This window comes from Hippocampus zosterae, chromosome 1 (genome assembly GCF_025434085.1).
Source record: "Hippocampus zosterae strain Florida chromosome 1, ASM2543408v3, whole genome shotgun sequence".
NCBI lineage: Eukaryota > Metazoa > Chordata > Actinopteri > Syngnathiformes > Syngnathidae > Hippocampus > Hippocampus zosterae.
In genome coordinates, this window is record NC_067451.1 from 25,718,432 (window position 1) to 25,733,921 (window position 15,490).

Sequence of the window (15,490 nt, forward strand, 5' to 3'; positions counted from 1 at the left end):
CCTCACCTATTCCCCAATACACTTTTCCAGCTTTCAAACACGTTCGGTTGGCAAAACCTGAGTAAATTAAGTTCAAAGTGTGCTACATGTGCAGTTTCAACACCAAGACACACACAGACACACTCACCGTCATACCGAGGGACATTTTAGAGTGTTCAATCAACCCCCCATGCATGTTTTTGTAAAGCGGGAGGAAACCGGAATAACCAGAGAAAACCTACACAAAGACAAGGGAAACATACAAACTCCACACAGGAAGGCTGGAGCCTGGAATCGAACCCCGGACCCGGAACTGTGAAGCAGACGTGCTATTAAAGGCTCAGATGATTATCCTCTCCAACATAAACGATCATCCACTATGCAGCCCACAGTTGGATCATTCTTGCATTCTTGCTGCTGGAGGCTATAAATTTTCCCAGTGTGGGACAAATAAAGGATATCTTATCTTATCTTATCTTTATCATTACAATATAAAATCGACTCGGTGACAGGGAATTAATTTATATACAGTACATTCTTATGACAATATTTGTTTAAACTCAGTTTGTCTTTGGGTGTTCAATTCTTCTCAGATGTTTTACATTGAACACAAAAGTTGGGAATTGATAAGTTTCTTTATTTGCAGATTTCCAGAACAAAAAATACTGCCATAGACTCTTTTCACATCAGTAGAATCTCAGTTGATTTATTCATGTTGGCAAACCTTTCCCTTTGCCCACTATTGCGGTGTCCACTTGCACAACAAGAACGAGAATAACACTCACAATTACTTTTTGTATAGCAGCCAAGGGGTCTAAAGGAATTGCCTGTTGAGGACTGGCTGATAATTCCCTTTTAAAAGCGAGGCCATGTTTTAGACTATAGCTCCAGAGCTAACAAATAGCGTCAGAGTTTGACAAACGGCGATGGAGAGCATGATCGTAGTGTCAAGGTTAGTCTTTTGCACTCTCGGCTGGACGCTGCTGCAGGACACTGAAGAATCAGGGCATCTGTCGGCCACGTCCAAGTAAAATGTTGCTCGGTTGTCTCTCAGGCTTGCCGCCACCCTTTTGTTCCCCACTATTGATTAGAAATAATGGTCCTTTCGCAGTCACTTCAGAAGAGCGCTGTTAAAGGGCTGTATGCTCCGGCAGCTCTCCAAACCCTGACGCACAGTGAGAGCTTCTTTTGGTATCTTCGTACCAGTCATATAGAGAGAGGCCGAGATCTCTAGCTCAATTCTGGCATGTCTCGATCACAGCAACGACTGCATGTACGACTGTACACATCGGCTTCCGTTAAGGGTCCAACTACCTAGACACAAAAATAGAAACTGAATTACTGTACAAGAGAAGGGGGAGGCAAGAGTAGCTGCAACGGTTCTTGAAACTGCCTCCCTTCTCTGGAGCAGGAGGGGAGTGCATCCCCGCAGTCTTTAGCGTCCAGTGTCGAGCAAGCGAAACAACAGAAGACTGACAGCAACTGGAAGCAGGAGCCCGAGAGGGGATGCTGCATTTGGGAGGCTGTTGGACAGCAAAGTGGACTGGCCCACCAGGAGTTCATTTCCCATGGCCTAGGGCAGGTGGTACAGGGGGAAAGACAGATGACAGAATTAATTACAGTGTAGCCTTCACAGTTGAGCTCCGCAAAAGTGGCACTAGTTCGACTTAAACTAAAACTGCTAACTGACCGTTATTTGTTTTTTGTTTTTGTCATTTGGATGAAAATGTTTCCAGTCAATGAAAACTCATAAAACTTTTGGTTTATAAACAAAAACAAATAAAAATACAATATTTTTACTTTTAATACTTTTACAATACTTACTCATAATACCTTTAACAAATGCACATCATCGTGTGTTTCAAGTTCAACACGTACGTTTGAGAAAATACTGCCAAGATAAGAGAAAGAGAAAAACAACTGGGGTGCTGGAGCCTATCCCGCCCGTCTTCTGGCAGTAGGTGGGGTACATCTTGAACCGGTTGCCAGAAGTCAAGATGGCGCCCGAGTAGGCAGCCGTCAGCAAGTGCTCTCATGAGCCTTGCTTTTTTTGTTGTTCTTGTGTTTGTTTTGTCACTTTGTGTTTGTTGTTGCGTCGTGTGGACCGGATGTGGATTGTTTTTTATCATTTTTTGGCCACGACATTCATCAAGGAGGAGACTCTGTGCTTGGTGGTTGCGCCTTCTCGGCAGCATGGGTATACCAGCACTGTTTTTGACTGGAGGAATGTTGGCGCCATTTGACTGTCGTTGCTGGACAGTCCCGGGGCGCTTGTGTCTTGCGCCTGTAATGGGCAGCATTTTTCACAGCCCCGCTTTGTTCAGCGGAGAGATCGGTGCTGTTGAACGGTCTGCGGCTGGATGGATGGAGGTCTTGAGGAGCCGACGATGAGAAGAAAGGAGCGTTGGCGCGGAGTGCTGATGCGGATTTGAGCTGGGAGTCGCGGCTTGGAGTTTGAAGCGGATTACGTGGGACAGGAGAAGTGAACTAATCTCTTTTCGTCAATGGATGCTACAGCTTTGTGTTTGCTTTCAAAACTTAGCTTGTAGCAGACGTGTGCACATTTTCAGCATGACGTCTCTGATCCACTGGAGAAAGGACACTTTGATCCTCTCCTCTTTCATCTAGAACTGCTTCAGACAACAAAGTGTATGCAGAAAATTGGTGAAGATTGAACGACTGTCTGTGTCCTATGTGTTGTCTTGTGTTATTTCTGTTATTTTGACTTCAAAATGGCGCCGCGAGAGTGGCTGCCTTTCCAGCAGCTCCTATATTTTGTTGTTCTACTTCTTAGTTTCATAACTTTGCTGCTGTGAATTGGGAATTTCTCCATTGTGAGACTAATAAAGGTTTTCTTCTTCTTCTTCTTCTTCAGACAATCGCAGGGCATACACAGACGAAAACCCATTCGCGCTCACAGTCACACCTACAGAATATTTAGAGTATTCCGTAAACCTACCATGCACGTTTTTGCAATGTGGAAGAACACCGGCATACCCGAAGAAAACTCCCGCAGACACCGAGATATCATGCATACGATACAAAGTAAGGCTGGAGCCCGGATTCGAAACCACAACCTCTGCACTGTGAGGTGGACGTGCTAACCAGTTGCCCACCCCTATATTATATATTATTTTATATAAAGATGTCTAATTTACCTGACAGCAGTCGAAAAAGGGAAGTAACTTTTTTTTCCCGCACTTAAAGCACTGAACTTACCCTGGGGTAGGACTAGATCAATTTTTTACTTCTTCCTACTCCCTTGAACATAATAATTGCGTTGAATGATGACTGATTTCTCTTTCCTTTTTACTATTTTACTTACCTTACTTTCTGTCAAATTATTCCTGTATGTGTTTTATGTTCAATAAACAAACGAAACGAAATGAGAAAAAAAATCGAATGAACATCAGCATGGTAAGCATGCAATCGAAAATGTCTGACAGACCACCGTTAACATTTTGGTCCAGTCTTGTCATGTCAAAACAAACTCTCACACCTCTCATGTTTTCGTCACCAAAGTGCCACAAATACTTCACTGTCAGTTCATCAGAACATCAACCAAATCTTTTGGTCAGGCATTGCTGCCAAAAACAACACTATTTCCCATTTATTATGATACGATACGAACATTGAGTTTCTTGCTTAGCTCTCGACGAAGGCGGACGCTTTTGCTTTCTGCTCCTGTCCCCCACCCTACCCCCACCCTTCCCTGCTCGCCACTCAGTCCATGTGCTGTCTTTGTCTGACTTTTCCTAGCCTCCTATCGTATTTTTATACTAAAAACAAACATCGAATTGGTTGGCTAGTCTCTCGATGCCATCAACAACATTTTCTCTATGAGAAGAGCAGGCAGTGGGGAGCCTACTATCCCCTCGGGGACTTTTGCTGCTGGGTACACCCTAGATCAGGCATGTCCAAAGTCCGGCCCGGGGGCCAAATCCGGCCCGCGGTCGAATTTCATCCGGCCCTCGGCCCCTGTCATAAAATCAGTGCCGTCTGGCCCGCAGGTTGGGCGCAATGGAACACGTGTTGCATTGACTGAGGTCTCGTAGACTGGTGAGTGATGTTTCATAGAGTACTGCTTCCCTCTAGTGGCTAAATGAGTAATAGCATTCACTAAATGAGTAATAGCATTTAGACACTAGATGGCATCACTCACGAGTTAACAAGACATCACTCCGTGTTTATATTGACTGATATGTCATATTTCAAATGATCCTTGCAGTTGTGGATATGTGTATTGCTCGTTCATTTCCCTGTTGTTCGAGTCAAAGGTTTTGTGACTATTGAAAAGTCATGGTGATACATTTTATGTTTCAAATCAATCAATTTGCACTCAGGAGACTTCTGTTTAAGAAAAAGTCAAGTGAATAAGCAGTTGCATGTGATATACCTGTTTCAAATGAACCAAAAGAAATTCTTAAGATTGTTGAAATTAAAATAAAAATGGAAATGTGAAACAGACTGGCTTACTAAAATGTGTTGAACAATATTGTTGTTCAATGTAAAGAATGTCAGCCAAGGTCGGCCCCCCGACATTTTACCACATAAAATCTGGCCCCCTTGGCAAAAAGTTTGGACACCCCTGCCCTAGATCCTTGGAGGAAGCGGAGAATGCTGCGCCTGTCAACACTGTCCGTTGAGGATGTGGACGACATCTACATTTTCGGCCTTCCGATAACAGGTATGCTGCTGTTTGGGGTGAGCAGTTTCCTGATCTATCGAAAAATTCAACCGACGGGAGCGGCTCTATTGGAAGTCGCTGCCGGTCTAAGGATGGCAAAACGCGGATGTCCAACACTCAGACTCAGACTGTGCTCAACCACAAACTGTTGCGGTTTTGGAGCGTCACTGCAGGATGGACAACAACTTGGAGAAACTGGATTCCGCGCTCAAATATTGACTGAAATCACAGATTTGGCTGATCGACGCCACTAAAGAGACATAAAACACGGACTCGAAGCTGTCGTAAATTCTTGGGCAGCCTGCTACCAAAACAACATCTGCTATCTCGACCTTCCCCTGATGAAAATATGCACGGAAGCTAGTCCCCCACCATCACCCCCTCCCTCATACGTTCCCTTATTTCACCGTCTTCATTGTTTATGTCTTGTGACCTGTTGTAACTGTCATATGCTTGTGCAGGAGTTTTTTGCCTCACTCAAATTATCCTCAAAATGAGGGTAGTTCAAGCGTGGGTTTTTTTCTCCCCCTCTCCCTCCCTTGTGGTTTCTTTCTGACTTTCGGGTTGAGTGAACGCTGGCGCATTTTGGCTACCGCTGCTCAACCCGTATTGTTTTTTGTTATTGTAAAGTGTCCTTGGGTGTCTTGAAAGGCGCTTATAAATAAAATGTATTAATATTGTTATTATTATTATTCAGCAAACAGTAGACCCACGCTCTTTGCTTGAGCTCGGGACTTAAACCCTGATGCAAATAGCAAAAATCTGTGAGCAATTAGCGTGCTATTATGCCAACATATGGCGTGACAGCATCACCGTTTTTGCAACAGGAAAAAAAAGCACATTTTTTAGTGAATAATGGAAGATAGGTTAAAAAAGAATCTCAGAAGAGGTACATTTGCAAATCCCAAACCGCAAATATGCAGGGCTTCGTTGTACCTACAAAAAACAACAACATGGAGAAACAAGGCACCAAACAAAAGTGAAGGACAACAACCAGGAAAAAACGGACCTGTGTGGGGAATTTCTTATCCAGGATGTACCCCCTTGTTAGTATGCCTTCCAGTGGGGAAGTACTGCTATTTTGTTTGTTGTGGTGGGCAGGGCTTAAGGTATTGGACCGGCCCGCCGTTGGCTGCTGGTCAGATTCACTTCCAAACACCTTGAGGGCATTCCCTGTTGCATGAGACATAACAGTAAACAAAGTATTTAGTAAAAGGTAACCCACATCATCTTCCCAGGCATCTTCAAAAATGGGAGTCACTTTATTTTGGTTAACTTTTATTTAATTGTATTCTACGTGGGTTAACGTTGTACATCTGGGAGAGTTGGGAACTGAAACTGTCGCCAGTTCAGTTAAGAAAGTTTTTTTTGTTTTTGTTTTGTTTTGTTTTTAAAGGAACCAATTCTTTTGACCAATATTACTACCACTGCAACTTCAACTGCTATTTCGAAAACAAATTCTATAAAAGGAGGTCATGTGGTGTTTAGAAATTTAAGGACATAACATTGGCAATGGCCACCTTTCAAAGATCTATTGGAACACTAATCAATGTAAAGGATGCCATATCTGACTGTTAGAATACATTGAGTGTGTCCTCATTGTTCCACTGTATGGCCCCTTCCTCTGTTGCTTTTGGTTTTCTTTCCCTTAATTCAGTGTGGGCTGGGCGTCTCCCCAATCATTGCACCTGTCTCATCTAGACACCTGCCAGTCTTCACCTCTTCAGCCACACTCTGCGTCAGGCCCGTCTGAAGATCCACCCGTTGCCAGTTGGTCAGCTACCTTCCCTGCCATACTCTCTGCTGTCCAGCCGTTGCACTCGGCCTTCCTGTACAACTTGGTTTGGTTCTCAGACTGCCTTTGGTTCCTGTCTCCTTGGCCTGGCCCTCTGCCCTGACAATAAACCATTCCTGTGCTTGTCTTAAGCTTAACACCGAAGAATCTTTTGAAGTCACTTTAATTCATTTAAGAATGTTGACATCCCTGTTGCTGTTCTGGTTAGCCAACAAGTTCAGCATTAATAGGTGGACCAACCTGTTTGTTTTTCCTGGAAGAAGGGAGGCATCTGATTGAGGGCGGCATTTATTCATCTTAAATGGATCGTGCGCCCGACGACTATTTGGAGCAGAGTGTTTATGTATTTAGTGATTTCTAAATTACTGAGTCTTCATGAGGACTTGCCCTTAGTTTGGACTTTACTGGCAGAGCATCGACAGAAACAGCAAAAAGCATCAGTATTCCCTTTAAGCCGCCACACTGCACCTGCATCTCCACATCGGCCTCATTAACTCATAGAACCTTCTGACATGGCCAAACAACTCAGAGACTCTCTCTGTATCTTTTCTCGGCAGCAGGCCCAAGAGAGCTGCGCTCATTTGCCACGTCGAGCTCGGCGAGCCTTTCCGCTCGCTCGCGAGTGCAGTTCATTAAGTGTAAGCTGGAAGTGATTTGGGGATTGGAGAACAGCAGTGCTCCACCCAAGTCATGCGGCGCCAACATTGTTACCTTTCGCATGTTCAAGCGACAAAGGTGCTAATTGGTGTGATGACGGTGCCTAAACTGATGTCAAAATTAAACTTTTTTTTTTGACTAGCTTGAAACATTTGCTTCACTATTACAAGGGGTGGGAAAATATTACTTATCTGACCTCTGTATTCTTCTCCTTGTGTTTAGTACAAATAATGTATGGTCATTTTTATGCCATTATGCTGATTCGACATTCCTCATGACAGTTCAAAGATAAGAAGTGCATTTTTTCCCAGGAACTTGTTCAAATGCGGGAGTGACAGACAGTTGTAGTTCTTTGGTCTGTTTCAAGCATTTACGATTGTTTGACATTATCAAGATTCCCACCTTGATTAAACACACACTGGTGAATCCAATTTAGTGGGCAGTCAAATTTGACCCTGAACATCCTAAACTTTGCATCTTTGTGTATTTCATGTCACTTTCGGAAATGTAATCCATTTTGCGGGTAATTTTATTTTGCATGTAAAGGTTAAAACGGGTAAAATTTGACCCGCACAAAATCTACAGGTAGATGACGAATCCCAGAGATAAATCCCAGGGCCACAGAATCTATGTACTCACCATTTCAGGAAAATGGTAATTAGTAGTGCTGTTTTTGTAAGGAACCGGGAAACCCATGAACTCCCGAAAGAAGGGTTAAATCCTATTTTCAACGCCACGATCAACTCAGATAATATTTGTGACAGCTGCACCCACGCAACCAGTGCAAACTAGATGAGTAAGAACAAGAGAAACGGTGAGATGCAGAGGATATTGAATTATGTCTAAACCAAAGAAAGGTGGGTAATATTTGATTACAATTCACCGGTGTTTGAGCAAGGTGGCAAACATCTCTCTGTCCGTGTCATCCCTCAATCCCATCACAACGGTGTCCATTTTTCTGTGTCATCTTGTTTGGACTCAAAAGTATTCATTTAACTCTTTCATGCACCATGGAACCTGATAGTATGAGAAACTGTCCACTGTAGTAACCATTATCCCTGAAAGGGTTAACTCACTTTATTGAGTCAATGTCATATTTTAAATTTCAGGAGAGATTTTATCTCCGCCACCCACTGTTGACCAAAGAAAAATCCATGCCAATTAGCATGCTGGTCACTTCTACCAAGACCCTTTTCGAGGCGACGTCAGAGCACCTCCGCTGAGATTAACTGGGCAAGTTTATTTGTTTATCACAATTCATGTACAAGAAAATTTACAGTGCTTAAATTTACATATAAATTGTAAAAGCATTTTGGAAAGGTTAAAAAAATTGTCTGAAGATATCGTAAAGATTATTATAGAATCATCTAAAATATTTGGAATTAAATGTTTAAAACCAGGCATCTCAGTCTAAATGAATCAAAAGATACGGTGCAATTGCGATATAATAAAGGATAGATTCATGAGAATGCTGCTGACGACAAGAATGTTTTCAGCCGCGATTTACTGTAAATAAGCGGTAAATAAGCAGTGAGTTTGACTGGAGTGCACGTATTAGGGGAGTTTGTTTCACAGGTGAAGAACCTCATAACTAAATGCTGTTTCACTTTGCTTGGCTGAGGTTGAGGTAGCCCACGATAGAACTGTCCCAGATGACCTGAGAGGTCTGGAAGCCTCTCTTCAAAACCTGTATCCCAAAACAACAGTGAATTATGCACAAAGTTCCACTCACGGAGACAGATGTTGTCAGTGAAGTAGTCCAGAAAGTCTTGGCATTCCTGCCTCTGGTTGCCACTGGCCGAGCAAGAGCACCAAGGTGCCACACTGGAAGTGCCGTTGTCAATATAGTTTGGTGTGATCGGGCTTCCTGTGGAGAAACCACGCCAGGTGTCAGCCTGGTTTACTTACGGTATTCATAGGCCTTTGTACAGTTTTTCTTTTTTTTTTCTTTTTTTTTAAATCTCTCCGCAACACCCACCTCGTGCTGACGATACAGCATTGTACTTCAGCTTTCTCACTTTCAGGTTGCACCATTCTAAATTTTTCTGGTGCAGCAGCACAGTGGAGGTGGAATTTTGAGTGCTTCAGTAAATGCAAGCCAAGTGTGTGTTTGTGCTCTGGGGCAGCAAGCGCATCAAGTTATTCTTGCTCTTTCCCCGCAATGTGTGGAAAACGCATGGCTATTGCTTTCCTTTATGGGATGTTCCAAAAACAAAGAGCCTCGTTGAATTCAATAAGCGCATCTGTCATGATGTTGTTCGGAGCTTGTGTGATTTTTTTAATTATTTTTTAACACTCATGTACTTCTGTTGCAGACGTAGCTCTCGCCTCCCCGTAGTTGCACAATTCTACCTCGTTGTCCTCTCACGCAACATATGTCGCCTTCAACGCTGTGTTTATACAGCCTTTGCATCCCTCCATCTGTTCCTCCAACTCCATGGTAAGCTTCTTGTATGCACTTACCTATGAGTCCTGTGTAGGCGAGGAGGCAGGCACCATAGTTTCTTTGCTTGCAACCACTGGCAGACACTTCAGAGGGTTCACAGTCGTACTGAAACTGTGCCAGACGAGACCTACGGAAGAAGGAAAGGGTCTGCTGAGCAACAACATGTTCGATTCTTGTATTCTGTTGATTTAACATGTCTCAACCACATTCCAAAAGAAATATCTATCAGCTAGCACGGTAAAGGCAGAGCGCGTTGAGCTAAAATGTGAGAGTGACAAACAAGACAAATATATTTCACCAGCAAACCCCTCAACCTGGAATCATTAGTAAAACCCGTCGAGTGTAATGGAGGCATGGAAAAATAATGACCGAGACCAGAGATTGCAATGAGCGATAACTCTGATCCATCTGGCTTTTTATTCGTGTTCAATATTTAATGTGCTTGTCCAAGGGGCTCTCAGGGCTGTTGGAAGCAATGATGGAGGGTGCGTAATGCTTGGGGGTAAGACAATGGCTCATTTGGTTGACTGTTTATTTGTTTTCAAAAAGCCTGAAAGCCGAATCGGACAAAATCTACATTGGACATCATTTGCCATTTCAACCTTCCAAATGTTTCACCCATTTCTTGAGGTTGAGCACACATATCACCTGTCCCAAGGGTTTTTCTTGGGGACGTCAGAGGTCGCACAGACAACAAAAAACTCGGTTGAGTTGTGCCCTCAAACCAGTTTTGAAATGGGTTTTTATTGTGTTGAAAAACATGTTCCAACCTTCTGGAGTTTGCCGGCTGTAATTCACATCAAACTACTGATAAATTTGTCACTGAACTCTGAGGTGCAACTAAAGTCAGGGTGTAGGGAAATGGTCTCCAGTCCCGTTTGTTTGTTTGTTTGTTTGTTTGTTTGTTTGTTTTGTTCACCTCTTTGACTACACTACAGATGGCACAGAATTCAAATGGATCTATTGGGTCTAAAAATAAAAATACACAACTGTATACAGACCACAACACCGAAGAACCAGGACATTTGGCATAGTTTTCAGATTCAGCTTTCAGATGAGCTCATGTCCCACACAGGTGCCCAATTTGATTCTTGCTTGTGCCTCAGCCATCTCTGAGGTTAATTAGACAGGTGTCACTTGAAAGGTTCTCCTGTTTGGCTGAACCACTGATTTCCCAGATCCTGCGCCTTATGCCATTTGTCATGCAGCACTAAAGTTTTGCCCTCGATCTGGAGTTGGGTGTGGGCAACCAGGAACAAAGTTTTTGCAGCAAGACATTTAGTGGAAGTCATTGGACAATAAACCTGCCCTTACTTGCATACGTAGTCAGCCTCGCAGATCCTTCTCTGCATAAGGCAGCTGGGCTTTTCCACGCTTTCATAAGAGCAGCTGGGAACGATGGTCTGCCTACGACGTTCCGCGCAGGCCGTGTCTTTGCAGGGGCAAAATATCAGCTCATGCGTGTGGTCGGCTGGGACACGGTCAAAGAACCTGCGCAGGGCCTTGTTGCATTTGACCCGGTTGCACAGGCCAGATTTGCCAGTGGGTTTGATGCAGGCCGAAACATATTCTGTGCGCAGTTTCTGACACAAGTCGTCCACGTTACAAGCCTTTGCTGCATCCAAGCAACGGTTTACAGGTACCATTCCAACATCAGAGTCTATGGAAAGAAGGAAAGAAACGATCACAGTTTTTCTGCTGATGCTTTGTAAATAAAGTTTGTCTGTAGTGCATTTACAATGCTATTTGAAGATCTCAACGCTCAACTCTCATGACTCACAAAAATGTGCATGTAATTCTGAAAGGTAAAGTCAACGCTGTGATTACATTTTGCGACCTCGGCAGTAAGACCACATTTCCATTCATGGGTTGTATTGCAGGAACACTGTGTGACAATGATATCATTTTAGATGCCGGAATGTTGCTCAGATAAATAGCATAGCTGTCCTCAGCACAAAACGGGCTTGTCTTTGCCCCGAGCCAGCTGCCAGGGAAAATCCAAGCATACCACAAAGGGTACAAAAGTAAAAACATGAACGTTAATGAAGGTCAGCAGACTTGCCTGCTGTGATCGAGGCCAAACGGACGTAGTCATAATCCCACTGCACAGTCTCATAAGGATAACTCTCCACCAAGTTGAGTCCTGAGGGAGGAAGAGGCGGTTTGAAGCTGTAATTTTGCTGCAGACTGTCTAATTGATCGCACATGATCACAATAACGGACGTCTCCACTTTTTTTCGGGGTAACTATAATTTGTCATTGTAGAACAGGTATTCCGAAACTATAAACATTTTCCACTATAAAGTGTCATAATGATTTCACTGTCTACTAGCATACCCAGGTGGATGATAAGGTGCACCAACTCTGCCGGGATGTTAAAGTAGAGTGGCTGCAATTGAACAGCCATTAACAGGGTAATTTATTCCTGTTTTTTTTCTAGCCACCTGAATATTCAGTATTAATGTCTCATTACATGATTAATTCAGGGGATTCTAATAGCCAATTGATACTCTGGCATTTAAAAGGGCTACTGTCGAAACGCAGAGCAAAGTTGAACTTAAAAAATAATAATAATAAAGAATAAACACCACAATACTGTGGGCAGTATTGTGGTGAGCACGTACGCAGTTGAGCGGCTTGAGGATTTGAATCCACATTTCAAAACTATGCAGAATATCCATCAACCACTAACCGTGAATGATGGACTGGTGAAGGCTCCAGTAGATACTCAGACAGTTCTTCTCCTTCTTCATGCCCCGTTTACATTGGCAGCCGTGCAAAGGACTGGAGAGCAGGGCAGACACCGCATTGGCACACTGACTCCTGGCTCCAGGGCCCAGCTTCATGCTGCCGTTGCCTGCCACACATTGACGCAGTGTGCGCAGGCGCGGGCTGCAGGTATCATCGCTTGAACACATGTCTCCGGCCATCAAGCAGTCGCTGCCAGCCAATACAACTGCCAGCAGAGCTGTGGGAGGGAAGTAGAACAATGACATGGGTCAACGTTGACCTGTGAGCTTATCAGAGCAGTGGTTCTCAAACGTTTTTTGCCAAGTAACTTCGGAAAAAAAAAAAAAAAAAAGAATGCTTCGCTTTCCAAGTACCACAATCCTATCACCAACATTAAAATACAACAGTTTTGTACAAGTGCCTTGAAAAAGTAACAGCTACTCTTCTGATTACTTGATCTTTAACGTAATTAAATTACATTACCTGTTGGCGGGGTACACGTAGACAACCATTCAAAGTCACTATCGTCACCTCGGGACAATTTAGAGTGTTCATTTAACCTACTAGATGTGAATTACTATTAAAATGAGATTTTTGGGGGGGAATTAATTAAAAACATTTTTTATAATGAATTAAAAACACATTGATCCTTTCTGATGGACTGCATGTTTCCATTCTCCTGACTTGAGTAACACACCGGCTCCTATTCGGGTTACAACTAAATACACTACGGTATTCAAGTTGACTTCACTAGCCCATAGTTTGTCCATTTGTTTTTAACACACTCATTTTAATTTCAGGGAAGTTGTCAACTTTAAGACACTCCCGTCCTTTGTTCTCGCGTCTCTATGCATGTTTCCACAATGATTCTAAGAAGAGCTAAGTAGCTTCTGTTAGTTTTCTGAGTTTTCCGGGTCATAGTACAACGCATGACCTCTCATCGGAAGTCTGACACATCTGCCTCAATAAAACCTCTTCACTTTTATGCACTGCAGATAATTATGGGACACAATTCTCCAACTCATTGCAGGTCTTGACAGCGTCATTTAGGTCAGTGTAAGGCACTCATGTGCTCTTCAATAGATGTCAGCAAATAACCTTTATAATAGACAACAGTGTGAGCGTGTGCGTGAGTGTGTGAGTGTGTGTGTGTGTGTGTGTCTGTGTGAGTGTTTACCAGCCCTTTTCTCCACAGCTACGCATGACAGTTTCTGCTGCGTGGCACACAAGTCGGAATAGTCACCATCCATTATGAATGCAAATGGGTAAGTTGAATTGACATTTCCAATAAGCTCATCTTGATGTAGCCACGGCTTTAGCCAATTAACCATGTCAGCAATCAATGCGTTTCAAAGCTCAGTTAAGTCCTCACTTTCCCTGTCACATAAATCACAGGCGGATTAGCCGATCAGTTACCCGTGCACATTGACTAAATGGTCCACTGTAGGAAAGATAAAATGGAAAATGAAATGTAATGAGGCTGACCGAAGAGGAGGCATCGCTCCTGCGCTAAGACTTGAAAATGGATTTTATGTGTGGATGAACGGGAGTATCCTGGCCTCCACACCATAAAGCTACTTGACCGACAAGTGATTCTGTACAGAGGTTCACACTTGGAAAAGTTAGCCCGCACACCATGCCTTGCAATGACGACGTACTGTTGATCCATCAATGTATCTGCCTTTCAGTTCTGAGGGTGTGGATTTTCCAGGTCCCCATGTGATGGAAACTATCATTATACATGTCATCGGCATATAATGCAAGTAGCTGTACCTCAATTCAGCCAACACCATAAAAACAGGAAAAAAAACCTACACATAAAAAAAAAGACGAACAACCCTCAGTGAGTAGCTATTTGTAAACAAATGACTTGAATTTGAATTTCATGTGGCTGGTGTTGTGCATTTGAGTCCATCTGTTTGTGCTTTTTGATAAGGAACACAGGGTGAAGATTTAGACTGCAATGCTAGCTTCTCGCGCTTGTCGCTAGCTGCATATGCTTGTCACTTGTGAGCAAAAGGTGGAATGTTTTATTTGTGTTTGGTTTTCAGGATTTCAAAAGTGTTAATACAATAGAGTTTCAACTCTCAATTAGTTCGCGTAACAAAGTCACTTCCTTAAGTAATAAATATAAAGTGTCCCATTTTGTGAAAAGGCATGACCTGACGAGTCCCCTTTGTGAACCTTCTCCATTGCCATCATGTCATCTTTAAAAGACCTGGGCATTAATGTCAAACATTAAAGTCAGACCAAAATAGCAAATAAATAAAGAAATAAAAGCTAATATATATTTGAACATTGTAAAATATTTGATTTTGAGAGCACAAAGCGAGCTATTTCTGACATCAAAGAACGCGCAGATTGATTTTGAGACAGCAACTATTCAAAGTGAAATGCTGTCACTTGGCTCACACTTCAAACACATGCTGCATTCAAGAACCAGCGTGGAAAAAAGCCGACTCATTTAGCTTCAAAGTACTGAAAAGAGTCACAGTCACACTTGAAGCACAATGTGCTTAAAATGCAAAACACTTTTTTCAAGCTGCAGTTTGGCTTGATATCTGTCCAACAATTTTCATTATTTAACAGCACCGATCCTTCATACCATGCAGTCGAGTTTAGATCTCTAATAGGAGAAACTCGAGCAGGATACACATGCAGTCGGGTTTTGATTTCTAATAAATGGAAGAATCACTAGCAGTGTACACACTGAAAGAAATAATGCAGACTCCGACCCAAGTTAAAGAGGGCCTGAATGTGAATTGATTGTGACATGCCAGAGGATATAAAAATTATGGAAATAGTAGATATATAGTATATAAAGGATATTAAAATGTGAGACCAACAATAATCCTTTCTAAATATTTTCCACCATTACAGTGACCAACAGTTTAATGTTCACAATGAAATTGAACTAGAGAGAGAGAGAAAATGAACCGAAAACAACAGATCTAGAACTGATATAATGTGTTTGCAGAAGTGTTTTGTGACAGTGTCCTATTCTTTTAGTGGTGAATAGTGCCAAGCAAAGATTTTGGAATTATGGCCAACAAGGTCAAGCATTTTCCAATGTTTTTTTTTCACTTAGGTCCAATGACACCAAGGTTGAGCTTCTTGCCCATACTTGGATCGGGGCTTTGTCCATGGCACACGTGAACGAAGGTTAAAAGCATTCACACATTGATTCTTAAATTTC

The 15,490-nt window shown here is 42.7% G+C and overlaps 1 protein-coding gene across 1 annotated transcript in view; it reads right to left on the bottom strand.

The window, feature by feature from the left end:
• Positions 1 to 595: 595 nt before the first annotated feature.
• gfra4b (GDNF family receptor alpha 4b) overlaps positions 596 to 15,490 on the bottom strand; it is a 41,464-nt gene continuing 26,569 nt past the window's right edge. Inside the window, exons 2-8 of the mRNA XM_052075102.1 lie at positions 12,257 to 12,532; positions 11,627 to 11,707; positions 10,879 to 11,224; positions 9,582 to 9,691; positions 8,851 to 8,985; positions 5,676 to 5,839; positions 596 to 1,552 (exon numbers count right to left, since the gene is read on the bottom strand). Of these exons, the coding sequence (XP_051931062.1) occupies positions 1,415 to 1,552; positions 5,676 to 5,839; positions 8,851 to 8,985; positions 9,582 to 9,691; positions 10,879 to 11,224; positions 11,627 to 11,707; positions 12,257 to 12,532 (1,250 nt within the window). The 3' untranslated portion in view covers positions 596 to 1,414. The remainder of the gene's footprint in view (positions 1,553 to 5,675; positions 5,840 to 8,850; positions 8,986 to 9,581; positions 9,692 to 10,878; positions 11,225 to 11,626; positions 11,708 to 12,256; positions 12,533 to 15,490) is intronic.